Source organism: Epinephelus lanceolatus, chromosome 11 (genome assembly GCF_041903045.1).
Source record: "Epinephelus lanceolatus isolate andai-2023 chromosome 11, ASM4190304v1, whole genome shotgun sequence".
Lineage (NCBI taxonomy): Eukaryota > Metazoa > Chordata > Actinopteri > Perciformes > Serranidae > Epinephelus > Epinephelus lanceolatus.
Window position 1 is genome coordinate 36,731,360 of NC_135744.1, and position 14,571 is coordinate 36,745,930.

General features: G+C 43.8%; 1 protein-coding gene across 3 annotated transcripts in view; it reads left to right on the forward strand.

The window, feature by feature from the left end:
• fnip1 (folliculin interacting protein 1) overlaps positions 1-14,571 on the forward strand; it is a 42,792-nt gene that overhangs the window by 21,367 nt on the left and 6,854 nt on the right. For 2 of the 3 annotated variants that reach the window (XM_033641491.2, XM_033641483.2), the window contains exons 7-12: positions 228-311; positions 2,755-2,826; positions 4,365-4,500; positions 5,826-6,027; positions 6,550-6,635; positions 13,191-13,337. In XM_033641491.2, the coding sequence (XP_033497382.2) occupies positions 228-311; positions 2,755-2,826; positions 4,365-4,500; positions 5,826-6,027; positions 6,550-6,635; positions 13,191-13,337 (727 nt within the window). The remainder of the gene's footprint in view (positions 1-227; positions 312-2,754; positions 2,827-4,364; positions 4,501-5,825; positions 6,028-6,549; positions 6,636-13,190; positions 13,338-14,571) is intronic. The other variant, XM_033641500.2, reaches the window with a different exon arrangement.

Sequence of the window (14,571 nt, forward strand, 5' to 3'; positions counted from 1 at the left end):
GCCTTCTTGTTTGTCTCTTTGACTGACTGACCCACCAGATGATGGTCGTTGTTTCATTCCAGACTAAAAAGCTCCTGTAACTCAGTTGTTTACTACGAGTTGGTCGGACAACAGGAGGCAGCCAGCTTTCCTCCTTAACTCATTCACTAACCACGGTTCATGTTTTTTTGTCTCTCTTCCCTCTTCCTCCCTTTCTTCTTTTCCATGTTTTTGTTTGTGCTGCGCAGGATTTTCTCAGCTCTGCAGCCCTCGACGGGCCTTCTCTGAACAGGGCCCTCTGCGCCTCATCAAGAGCGCATCTTTCTTTTCAGGTTGGCGCTTAATACTGGCCATGAGTGATGTGTGCCAGTTGCATGCGTGTGTGTAGGCTGTAGTTGCAGTAGCACTGTTTGTACAGGCCTTGACTCTCAGCGGCTGCATGCCTGTGTGGTGATTCTTACACTAGAAGTGGTACCAATAGTCATAGCATGCACTATCACGGCACGTCTGCAAATAACCTGGGTCAGATAGAAGCTGCAGAAACTGTTGTTTGAGGTGGTTCCCACCAGGCGTGCTTGGCATGTTCTGTAAAACAACATCATGTCGCCCCTAAAATTAGTTCATTTGGGCAGGTGGCAGCATTTGGATTCACACCCAAGTGGCACCAATTAACTGTGAAAATGCCGTTCCCTGCCCTGCTCCAAGACATCCACACCAATAAACGAGCTGTGAATTTTATTTACAAATGCTGATTCACTTGAAACTGGCAGTGAACTTTAAGAACACAAACTGCCGCTGAGTAGATCTCAAAGGGATATGTACTGCTTCAGACACCTTCTGGTCCGTTGTTTGGCTACTGGCAGTGTCAAAAAAGACAACCTCGCCTACCTCGAACCTCGAACTATCTGACCCAGGCCTGCAGGTGTATGACGCACGTAGAAATAGTGTGCATGGGTTCTCACTGGTGTCGGCGGCTATAGTTCTAGTTTAAGTTTTTGCAGTTCCCTTTCTTCCTTCTCTGTGTGATCTTCACTCACACACTTTCACTAACTTCACTTTGCCACTTACTGTGAATGATTTTAGGCTTCATGTGCTATGACAGCATCTTTAGTACTCTGCTGGTATTCAGTGGGCTGTTCTATAATGAGCTTTCATTTTCTCCCTTATAAACCTTTTAATGACGCAGTAAAAATTGCCTGAGCATGCATTTACACATGTGGGAACATCCTCGATCCCTTCCATAGAATTGCACACGGTTACACAATCTGCTGTGGGCCACTGAGTGGGGAAATGCCTTGTTCAAGGGCACCTTGGTGCTATGGAAATAGTTACTCATCATCCACTCTCTGTGCTGTATTCAAACCAGTAATATTTCAGTCACAATCGACTTCCTAAAATGAGGTACATAATGTGGGCGGGCACAGTGGGGAATCCTCAGACTGTTATTGCCACCAGTGACACACACTGAAAACTTGTTCTTTACAGCCTGGGGCCTGTGTGATATCAGCATTCGTTTCCATACTCGTAATATAACACCCACTGCAAAGCTTCTGCAAGTAGTATTGCCTTAAACCTTGCCCATGTAATAGCAGTGTTAGGAAAAAAAAGACAAATGCATTTTAGTTTTTAAAACAGCAACTTTGACTGAGTGCGGCAATAGAATAATGATAATCAAGCAAAGTGATGGTGAGTTTTATCAAAAGAGCGTCTCTATGCATCATGATTCCTACCCACAATCCTGTTCAGGGTACCCTTAGGTTGGCATGGCCTCTAGTTATGCAGTGTTGGTATGGTCATAAAGCACAGTGTGCCACAGCAGTGCACATACACTCACACACAAACACTCGAATGCTTTGCAACAAAAGCTTGTGTTGGTGTGCTCATTAATCATCTCATCCAGATCTGTGCTCTCGACTGCACGTTGAAATGCTGCATTTGTGGTTTTCACACCTCTCTGCTGTGAGAAGCATTGACATTTTTCCCATTTCGAGCTCAAAGTGTTGACACGAAGGACATTTGAGAGCAAGCAAACAGGCTCGGTGACATCCATATTATGGTGTCTGTTGTAGAAAGTTACCTCAAAGCCGGAGCAGCTGCTGTAGATACTGTGACAGGGCGTGAGTCAGTGAGCAATTGCCTGTTGCGACAATTTGTGTTGCTTGCGGTGCTTCCTGTTTGTGGTCTTACAAAACAAAAGGGTGCACTTACAGCATGAGAATCAATCAGTAACCGGTATTTCACAGTAGAAATTAATCCGAGACCTAGCCTTTGTTGTGGTGACCTCACATGTGGGAGCTGTGTGGTTCATAGTCTAATAGTGATACAGTTGTTTTAAATAAGCTACTAGGCCTTGGGTCATTTGAAGCATTTTCAACCTTACCTCAGTGGTTGAAGTTCTTTAGGGAGTAATTTAGATTTCATCCAAGCATCCAAAAGCATAAACCTCTGTATTTGTTTATGAAGTAGAAGAGCATTACAAGGCTCTGATTGGTGATAATAAGAGCATCCTCAGCATGACTGGTGCTCCATTGTGTTGATTACAGTTTGTGTTTCTCACATGTTGATCTTTGTCTCTTTTTTGCCCTCCTTTCCTTTCCTTTCCTTTCCTTTCCTTCCTACTCTTTATCTAACTTCTATTTTCCTTGATTTTCTTCTATCTGTCATTTCTCTTACGCATCTACCTTTGTCTCCTCCTGCCCTCTGTCTTGACCTCTTCCTTTACCCTTAATCCAACACTTCACTTTCTCTCTCCTCCTTCCTCCTCCCTTCCTCCAGGCCACAGTCACCCCATGGACATGCCTGGCCGAGGGCTTTACGACGAGAGGGACAGTGGCATCGCCAGGTCAGGTAGGTTAATGCGACTATGAGCCTAAGCCTGGATTGACCTACACTCAACACGGCTAGGTGTGCTTTCAGCCCTACACTTGAGCTTTGAATTGGGTTTACATCTATTCTTGTTGAGACTAAAGAGGCAAAGGAACAGAGAAGAGCGAGTGTGAGACAGGAAATTACTTCATAGAACGTTTCTGTCTTCTTGTTTTCACCTCAGACACATTATAGGTCACCACTTGACATTATAGGTCAAGAGCATGAACGGTTACATAAGCGCTGGTTACTTTAACAGTGGTCCTAAGCTACGACTTCACTATTGTGGCATGCAGACACACATGCGCGCAGTTTTCCATTCATTAAATCCACCCATAGGTGAAGCCTCACGAGGCTGACTGGGGTGTGTGTGGAAAGGAAAAGTGATAAAGGGAGATGCAGGGTAATTAATTCCTCTCTCCACTGCTGACTCTAAAAAGATTTACATGTTTTGACCTAATACCACAAAGAAAGATGAATGGGTGGAAGACACTGAGGAGGTGTTTACAGGGCCTCTAGAGCCTGGAAAACCTTGTGCAATGGAAACTGACCCCTGCCTCCCCCCACTCTGCCCCCTACCCCCCCTCTACAAACACCACCATGCCCCACTGGCATGACTGGTATGAGGGGAATTGTGCTTTCTGCTCAAACCCGGGTCACATGCAGAGGATTAAATATAGCAGCTCAAAACCTGCTACTAGTAAATGAGCTTCTAATTCAAGCCTCGTCCTCTCATCTCCCCTCTCTCCTCCTCCCCACTACGGTTGGACTGGAGCGCTCTTCAGCTTAGTCTGACACACACAAATACATACACGCTCCTCTGTGACACAAAGTCTTACCCCGTCTACTTTTTCTATTATTGTAGCTTTTCTGCAATTCCCACAGGTTTATTTTCATACATTATAATTAAGGTTATCTCTCATTGTCTCTAAAGATCACACACTATGTAAATGGCTCATGTGACCATTGTTCAGTGCGTGCTGCCTGTGCTGTAAATAACCCGGTGATCAGGGCTTGTGTCCTGTGTGTGGGTAGGTTGTTATTACTGTGTCAGCCTGGTGTAAAGCCAGGTTTTCCAACAACTGCAGCATGTGACTGCTAGCAGGCTAACTGATATTAGATCTCATATGAAACTATCCAGCAAATTAGAGGAAAAGAAGAGAGAGGGATGTGTGTGGTTCAAAGTGTGTTTGTGTGTCTTTGTGTGTTGTTACTTTTGCCCTTTTCAAGTTCTTTGTCTTAGTAAGAACAGTCGCTTTCCTCGAGATTTTTTGTCTCGCTCTGTGTGGTAGTGTGTGTGTGTGTGTGTGTGTGTGTGTGTGTATGTGTGTGTACAGTGTGTCATTGAGAATGAGTAACCCTACGCACTTGTTGTCTGACTCACTCTTGTCCTTTTGCTCTTGTGTCACCCACTATTCCTTCCATCTGCTCCCTGTTCCCTTCTGCTCTCCTTCTCCTCTTTTCTTGCTCCCCTAATTTCTCTCCTCTATCCACTTCCAATCCTTCTCTCCACCCTTTAGCGTCTCTGAGCAGCCTGTTGATCACTCCCTTCCCGTCTCCGGGCTCCTCCCTGACCAGCAGCTGTGCGTCCAGTTACCAACGCCGATGGCTCCGCAGCCAAACCACCAGCCTGGAGAACGGCGTCTTCCCCCGATGGTGAGACACATACAATCATAAATGCAGTGCAAGTACAATCAATATGTGTGAACAGCAATAGAGAGTCAAATCTTTCATACGCACATGCACACACTTAGGGCGGGGACACACGCCACGTCTTAAACTGGAACCTGGAAAAGCGAGGTTGGGCACTGGGTCCTAGTCTTGTGTCTACTCTGTGTCAACTTTCAAGGGTGCGGAGGCAGGTTGTGTCTGAGGTTGATACAGTGCTGGTTATGGTCACTTAGAATACATAGTCTACTGACTAGAAATTCCAAGTTAGGTTCTGATTTTCTTCCAGGGCATATTTTTTAAGCGTGTATTGGACCTAAAATGTTGTCTGTGGGAGAGATGTAAAGCTCTGCACTGAAATGACACTACCCGTTTCTCATCACATGATGTGGTGCATGTTGCTATGTTCCAACAGTTGAAATTTATTTACCTCAAGGCGTAGCTGTTAGGCCCTGAGGAGCGCTTGTGTGCCGCGCCAGAGTCGGTCTCACTTATGAGCATGCCTTCTGCATGTCTTAATTGAAAACAATGGATTTGAGGTGCAAATACAGCATGTGTACGGGCCCAGAGAGTAGTTATAGTGCCCGTTTGGAGACAGGGACAAGTGTTTAAGCTCTGTGTTTTTTTTCTGCGCAACTTTCCAAACACACACTGAACAGAGTCTCTCCCAGTTGCTGACCCCCCCCCCCCCATTTTTCTTCCTTGTTTAGGGCCTCGCTCCGACAGGCTTTTGTAAAGTTTATCTTGCTAGGACTTCCTCAGAATCCAGCAGGCAGCTGGGAAAATGACACACACTGCTGCTATGCACTAATAACTGCGCTCAAAAAAACACACACACACACACACAGAGTGCTGTGACTAGACAGGATGCTGTGTTGGCCTGTCACTGCAAATGCAGCTGTCAGCCTCTGAGTGCTCTAATCTTCCAGGCGCTCTAGTTCAGCAGCACCAAAGCGTCTTGTTTGCCAGCTGAAACAGTAAAAAAAAGACCAGGATTAAAAGTGTTTTTACACCTTTTCTTTGCTTAACAGATGTGTCTAAGTATAATTATCAGCTTAACTGTTGTAACAGGTAGAAATGTTGTGTGAAGAATATTTACTGGTAACATCTAAGCAGTATTAACCTGCTGCAAAGGTACAAGAAAGACACTTGCCAAAGGAGAGTGAAACAGTATTCTAACCCATGATGTAAAATGTTGGGTAATATATATCTTTATGACCTTCATGGGCAAAAGCCCAAGGAGTCAGATTTATTTTTGTATCGGATCTGCCTCTGCTCCTAAGTTGACCCTGTGTGTGTCTTGTCCTGATCAGGTCAGTCGAGGAGAGCTTCAACATGTCTGACGAAAGCGGTGGACCAAGCCTTGGCGTGGCTCGGAAGAAGAAGATTGCCATCGGGGTCATCTTCATGCTGTCCCCCAACCTTGAGGAGAACAACCGCTTCCAGGATTTCTTTTTCTCCCACTTCCCTCTCTTTGAAAGCCACATGAACAAGCTCAAGAGCGCTATCGAACAGGTGAATTAACTGCTGGTACAAATCAGCTGGTTGTTTTTTGTGTTCTCCTTCACTGATGTCAGCAATTACCTATTTAGTTACTCCAAAGATGATTGTTTTGATGTGTTAGTTTATTTCCCATCATGCTTTTTTAGTGGAAGATGACAGTTTTCTTGCATTTATATTCTTCATCACCTCCCTGATTGACACTGTGAAGATGAGCCTGTCAGTGAAATCCAGTTAGCAGTGAGACATGAATAGTATTGAATGCAAACCTTACACCCTCTGCTGTTGTAATGAGCAGAGTTGCTGTCAGATTGACCGGTCAATGGTCATACCTTGTATATCTGCGGTTCTGTTTACTGGTGTCTGTTGTTGGCACCGTCAGAGCTCTGGGTGACTTCCCGTTTTACCCTCCATCTTCCCTCCAGCCCCCCCCTTCCTCTCGTCTCCCTCACAAATTCCTTGCTCCACCTTTCCTCTAACTTTGTCGGCTTCAGTGCCAAATATCTCAAAGTGCATGTGTGTCGTTTCACTCTCAAGGCCATGAAGATGAGTCGACGGTCAGCTGATGCCAGCCAGAGAGCCTTGGCTTACAGTCGAATGGTGGACGGACTGAACGAGTTCAGGTTAGGCAACAACTCAGATTTACTCACTGTGACAAAGACAATAATCTTGTATAATTTTTTCCTTATTTCTCCTGCAACAACACCTTACATCATAGTTAAACTTTTAGGGAGTGTTTATGCCAACGATATCACATTGCATACTTTATAACTTAATATTTGTGTAACTGAGATTATCCTGCGATATAACACAAGAATTCAGCAGTCGGACATAAATGACAACAATGGGACCAACGCAGTTGCTCACAGTTTCTTTTTACTGAACATTTATTCTCAAACTCTCAAAAACTCAGCTCACCAAAACCAACGTCACAGTGTCACTCGGTTTCTATGTACTGTGGCCAAACACAACTCTATTCCTGGGTACATAGCAAGATTTCACATCATGGAGACTTAGGAAAAATGTGACATTTAAAATTAGTTTCCAGGAACTGGATGCTACATGTATCATTTATTTTGTCGTTAGCAACACTTGCAAACTGTGTGGTTTGTAGGATTTTGTTTCCTGGTGGTGAAGAAATGTTGGCAGGAGATGCAGGTGTGATAGAAAAAGAACGGAGAGGTTAAGAACATTTAGAATATTGGTGCGGCAGTGGGAAAGAGGAGAGGAAAAATAGGCGTGAAACTAAACTTACGGCAAATGATGTCATATCTTCCATAATATTCTTCTTTTGTTTTTTATGTTTTCCACAGTAGGATTTATCAGCAGCTTTTATAGAATTTATTCCAGTAAAACAATCTTTGACATCACAGATTTCCCATTTGAAGTCCTTCAAAACAAAGTTCACCCACATCTAAAGGGCTTACCATGCATTTTATGCGAGACCTAGCCCTCTAATGTTCCCTAAAGTAGGTCACCAAGTACCCATACCAATCCTGTGTGACTCATGTTATGGCACCAACATTTGGGTAGCCTTAATGACACTGAGTATTTTTCACGTGCCTTTCATTCCAAGCATAGTTTGTTAAGCTACTGGGTTACCAGGCACCATTTAAAGTGTCTTTTTAGTACATCATGCAGGTGGTAAACAGTGTTTTTGCTGATAACATCTGATATTCACCAGCTGCGGCCTGCAGACAAAAGAAGCAGCTCATCTATAAATGTGGTCTACAGGAAAACATTTTTCTTCTGTAATATTTCTTATGTTCACAAGGCAATGGCCCCATTACTTTAAGATATAACTGTCATAAATGTTTCCTTAAATGCCCCTTTGTTAAATGAAATGCTGCTGTTCATTGCTTTAATGATGTTAGCACAGGCTACACGATAGCTGTCAGTGAGCAGGTAGTGTCTGTATATAACAAGGTGAATTTAGGGAATCTGAAGACGACAGAGGTGAGGTAACGGATTGTGTCATTCCGCTCCTGTTACTGATACAGTGTGCTGAGGTATCGCAGCAATCAATAATTAATGAATACTCACTGTGGTTTATGTGTGAGGATAGTGTGAGGATAGTGTGATGCTAACACTCCCTGCCCTCCCTCACATGCTAGTTTGTTCCCTGTTAAATGAATCGATTATTTAAACAATAACATGATACTCAGCTCCAGTGAGACATGTTGAAATATGTCGGGTTAAAGAAAGGAGGAACACGCTGTTCTCTACCTGTCTTGTGCAAACCACAGACATTGCATTGTAACTGCAGTGCATGCTGGGAGTCTTGCTCCAAGGCTTTGGTTGTGTTTAGGGAAGCTTATCTGGCTGACATTTTAGAAGCTACCAGTTACTTCTCAACTCTGCACCACAACTACCCGGTATATCGATGATGCTCTTTTCAGGTTCCAAGAATGATTTAATCTTTTATTTGTTATGACATCAGATATTCAATCATAAATTTGTACCGACTAGATTCTAAAAATGTGTTTATGTGTATGACGGAGACATGGCTGTCAGTACAGTATGACTGTTTGGTGCTCATAAATCACGCAAACTTATTTTAAGTTATCCCAAGTGTGTGCACACATGCCTGCCCCCACCACGACTTTCACTGGCCACACACACACACACACACACACACACACACACACACACACACACTCACTCACACTGGCAGGCAGTGCCCTGTCTGAGGTCCCCTTATTGCTGCAGTCATATGCCTGTTGGCAGCTGGCCACAGCAACCCAAGCCTCCAGAGTGGCAACCCTATCTACCTCAGACACTGGCCACGAGCACCAGAATAGTAAATAATATGCGAGTGCCAGCAGGAGGAAAGCTATTGCTGGGGACAAACAAAATATCTGTAAAATCTCACCTTCAGACAGCAGCTAAATATAAGTGTAACCACCTTTGCCATTAAGGGGTTTTGACTTCATGGAACATTACAGAAGGAAACTGGAAGAAATGCCTTTGCTTGATGCTGATTCTGCTTTGACGTAGTTGGAGGGTGGGCATGCACACATACCCACGCATGCTGGCAAAGATAAGCTGCGTACTTAGCAGAGGCATGTGAACATAAAAGTCACACCAGCCTATACTGGGGTTATGTTAGGGTTTACAGTTAAGAGAAAAAAGCAGGGCTACTGAGAGAGAGGAACACTTAACACACAAGGGTTAGGAGTCTAATTCCCATTTTAGCACACATGCATGAGAAAGTGCACTTATCCTTCTCTAAAGCACCTTGGATAAAAATATGCACCAAATGGCAGCCATCAGTAACTGTGGGTAATTCAGAGCATAAAGTGAACTGAATCAAAGCTTAAAAAGGGTGACCAAATAGCAGTTAAAATCCACCCCAGCAAAATTTATAATGCAGAATTTTCTATTTTATACTAAACATCTGACTGAGTGCTAAATCACTAACATTTATTTTTACCTAAAAAAATACATGCATGCCATGCTAAAAATGCAGTTTTAGCCCAAGTTGAGATATTGAATAGTTATTGGATCCAGAATATTTAAATGACCATAACTGCACAGCTTTAACTTGCAATATTTACAAGGCTGTTTATGTTGGCAAAGGTAAACACAACATAAGTCCGAAGCCACAGATGAGGTCAGAATTGTTTGCATTGCTTCCCTCCATAGTGAGGTAATTAAAATCTGACACAACAGTTTAATTTCACATCACAGCCGCGCTCTTTAAAGTTCACCTGAACAGCTGCTGCAGACAGACAAGATCTACCACTCATCAAGCACCAGCTCAGCCATTCAGCCCACTGGGGGGGGCTTTCAGTAGGTGAATGTACACCAGACACAGCAAGGTCCCGTGGGGCAGGAAAAGGCCACGTATAAGTCAGCCTGTTTATAACACAGGAATGAATAAAGCATTATTAGGTCATTTGATACTGCAGGCCAAATGCCGGATCATCTGTGCTGCCCTGCTGACAACGAGATGTAAAGAGAGTCGGGTACATGTTTTGGGTGTGCTGAGTTACAAATGACATCAAGTCCATTCTAGTTTGCCCTACTGTGGCCTCTCACTGCTGTTAATTAATGATTGAGCAATGATTGATTAATTCTCGTGAAGACTTTGATTAGTCAAGCTCAGATTACATAATGATCTCATGCAAAAGTCAAACTGGAGTCTGTTGTAAGTTTTGTAAAACACTTGTTGAATGACTTATTTCTTTGACTAATTGAACATTTAATCAAACTAAAGATTTATATCTAAGCTAAGCACAAAAAGTAAGGAAATGTGTGTTTGGTAGATTGTTTCTTTGTTGTAACAATGCTTCTTGGCATTAAATCTTATACCCTTGGAAAGCCTGCTTATTTCCCTTTTTGGTAGCACATTTGTAAGGAACATGCATCTGTGGGATGAGCAGCAGAGCTGAGTATGTGGTTGCCCATGAAAAATTTGCCAAATCTCTGCCAATCCCAAACAGCTTTTTTTTGCCATTGCTATTGACTCTTGTTTTGAGCTTCTCGTACCCCCAGGTATGAGCATGGGCCCTGCTATAGTGATCAGTTGGTGTCTGCTCTAAGAATCAGCATGCCACATTTGACTGATCTGGATAGGGCCTGTGCGATAGGGCAACTTCAAGATGGTGTTCTGCAAAACCAAGTTGAGGCATTATTTGGAGTGGGCCCTGTCATCTGCGCACCGAAGGCCAAGTTCCGTATAACATCATTGTCAGAGACAATGGGCGTCCCAAGAAGACGGCACCCCAATAAGACCGTTTCCTCATCCTATCAACACTTAGGAACCGTAGGCAGTCTTCAACAGATTTGCAGTCAAGGGTTGCAGGATGATATTGCCGACGGCTCTCTGGCCAGACAAATCTGGAACGGATCTCACGCAGCCAATCTCCAGTCTCATAGGGCTGCCAGGAGGCCTGCCATGACTGCCCTTATCCATCAGGCCTGTTTGCGCTGGTGTCGGCAACACATGCACTGGGACCTGAACGTGTGGAGGAATGTTATGTTCAGCGATGAGTCCTGATTCTGCCCTACGGAGGTTGGATCGTAGGGTCAAAGTGTGGAGAAGATATGGAGAACTGATTGCTGCACCGATAGAGTAACATCTTTTGGTGGAGGCAATGTGATGGTGTGGGGCGGCATCTCCGTCACTGAAAAAATCAGGATTGTCATCATTGGAGGCAATCTAAATGCAGAGAGATATCGAGATGAAATTCTGCAACCAGTGGCAATCCCATATCTTCACAGTCTGGGACTGAACTCTATCCTCCAGGATGACAACACTCGCCCCCACCGAGCGGGGTTTATCAGAGACTACCTCCAGAATTTGGGAGTGGAGAGGATGGAATGGCCTGCCAGCAGTCCTGACCTCAACCCCATTGGACACTTGTGGGATCAGTTTGGGTGTGCTGTTCATGCCAGAGTGACCGACACAACCATGTTGGCTGACTTGCGACAAATTCTGGTTGAAGAATGGGATGCCATCCCATAGCAGTGTGTGACCAGGCTGGTGACCAGCATGAGGAGGAGGTGCCGGGCTGTTGTGGCTGTGTTTGGTTCTTCCACACTCTACTGAGGCTCCTGTTTGTTAAATGAATAAATTGTTAAATTGCCAATACGTCTTGTTTCTTCAGACTTCAATCATCCAATCCACCAAACAACACCAAACAAGAGTCAACAGCAAAAAAAGCTGTTTGGCATTGGCAGAGAGGATTTGGCAAATTTTTCATGGGCGCAACCCACATACTCAGCTCTGCTGCTCATCCCACAAATGCATGTTCCTTACAAATGTGGCACCATTTAAAAGGGAAATAAACAGGCTTTCCAACAGTATGAGATTTATTGCCAAGAAGCATTGTTACAACAAAGACACAATCTACCAAACACACATTTCCTTACTTTTTGTGCTTAATTTACATTATAAAGCAACATTTAGCTATTAAAGAAAACGTAAAGACAGTCAATCAAGCAATTTTCTCAGTATTTGCATCCTTACACACGACCACAGTAACTGTCATTGTGTTGCTATGAATCTACAGAGGTGGTTTGGAGTTACAACACTCAACAGTTAAGTCAAAAAAGAACTCCTTGCAACAACTATATTGCGATGCAGTTGAAGTCGTTAGTTCTTCTTTTTGCATCCAGTTAACTTCTTCTCATAAACTCATAAACAAAAATTGCACAGTGTTCCTGTTTTCTTTGAAAGTATACCTCAACCTAGACTAGCTTGATTACTGGAATTTTGAAGAACTAGGTCACATTCAGTGTGTGACACCTGCGTTTTCTCTCAGCATGCAGCCTGTCCACATCTCCTCTGTCAGCAGGTTCTTTATAGGTCAAAGAGGTTGTGAGTATACTGCAGAATTAACCTTGTTTACAATCTAAGATCTGCAGTTTCCTCTACATGAAGCTTGAAAAACAGCACTAAGTTTTTATTCCTTATCAGTAGGACCTGCAAAGTCTTGAGAGATAACCTGGGGTGATAGCAGCTGGTTACGTTTATTATAGTTTACTTTAAATTAGCCTGGCTATGCGCGTGCATTATCTGTGTTTGCTAAAGATTGCAGTTGTATGGATTCACTTTATATGTTTGCATGGAGTTAGAGTAAGCACTTTTTTTTTTTTTTGATTTTCCAAACAGTTTTGCATTTTCAAACCCAGAATCCACCAGCTGCAGCCCATATTTCAGCTCCGACTGAAAACGCCTGATTCTCCACATTCCTCGGGCTGCAGAGATTCCCCTCTGCCCCTGTGTCAAAGCTTGGCCTTCAGCCGAGACATGCTCACCAACACGCCCCACGTTCCATGGAAACTCCAGTCCTTCTCAATGGACAAATGCACCAACTGAGCTACATACAGATAGATACAAGCACACATGCGCGCTGTACAGAGACAGGGTTGTGTGTGTGTGTGTGTGTGTGTGTGTGTGTGTGTGTGTGTGTGTGTGTGTGTGTGAGCGCAAGCTCGTCGGACTGTTACACACACACACACACACACACTCAAAACCAGGGTCTCCCATGGCCTCAGTGCAGACAGTGAAGCTCTGTGAACTGAGATCTCTTTTGTTTACCCCGAGAGACAATAACACGTCTGTTCCCCCTCCCTGTCTGTTTTCTCTCTTTTTCCCCTCCTTCCCTTTCATTCGCTCTCTCCATGCCCTCTCCCTCTTTCATCCCTCCCTCGCCATACCTCATCTACAGGATGACCATCTGCGACCTCTACACCATGCCCCGAGTGGCTGAGCCTGTCTGGTTGACTATGATGTCTGGAGCGTCGGAGAAGAACCAGCTCTGCGGTCACTTCATGAGGGAGCTCTCCCTGCTGATGGAGCAGGCCTCCAAGAACCAGTTGAGTGTCCACTTGTACTCACAACTAGTCCGCCATCAGTCGCTGCATTTCTAAAAAGAAAAAGAACTACATTAGAATGCATTTTCAGACTCACACCTATCATATTGTGGAAACCAGACCCTTCACCCCCAGTTGATTTTCTCTGAGCCGGAAAGCAGTAATAGAGCAAACAGGAATCAAGCAAGCTTGCAAATATAAAGAGGAAAAGACACGCACAGCAGCGCTCAGAAATGTTTCACATGCTCAGTTTTTCCACATCTTTTGTGCGCTCGTACTTCCTGGACGAGCGAATCAACTCAGGAAAACACATGCAGGTTCACACACTCTATTCACTCCATCTCCCACATTCACACAGTCCATGGCCTTTCTCTTCTTTTCTTACACTTAAACACAAGCACACGCTCACACTATGAATGTTTCACCCTCTTTGCATTTGTTTGTTTGCCTCAGAGGGAGCTGTGAATGAGAAGATCTCTGCCAGTCTCTAATTGCTTATTGTTGCTGTTACAAAGCCACGTCAAACCACTGCTAATTGTACATATATGAATTGGTAGCAAGGCCTTTATTGAACATAGCAGCAGTATTCAGTACGGTTTATTTAAGTAGCATTCAGTACTCGGAACTAAATGATTACATCAAATTGATCTTAAAGGAAAGGAATAGTTGGGAACGTTTTAAAAAGATATGTGTTTTCTAATCTTGATTACTGTCGAATAAATCAAGCTCTTAGACAAACTATTAAATTTAGAAGCCTGCAGAATATTTGATGTTGTTGCTTGATTGGTGCCGTAAATAAATTATGATTATGACGATATCGTTCAATGTGTTTCTGGCTCCAACAGCAAATAGTTGTATTGAAAATAATAGAAAAATTGCGTGTTTAATGTTAACAACCTTTAAAATAAATGTTAATCTCAAGTAGAAACTGCATCACCTAGGCAACAACTGGTGTTCCTTTATCAGCATGCCATCTCAGTAAAAGTCACTATTTCCCCCAGCACTGGTTAGAATGACTAACCGGCAACTACTTCTGCATAATGATAACTCCTGATTGAAGCATTGTGTCTCCCCGGCAACCTCTCATCCTACTGTATAACATTACGTCTTCTCTGAGGCACCCCGGCAGTATTCCCATGACATGGTTTTGATGACTGCCGCAGTCACAACTGTGTTTAGCACATGATTGAACTTGACCACCATTACAGTGTTGAGTCATGAGACAGGAAGGGAAGT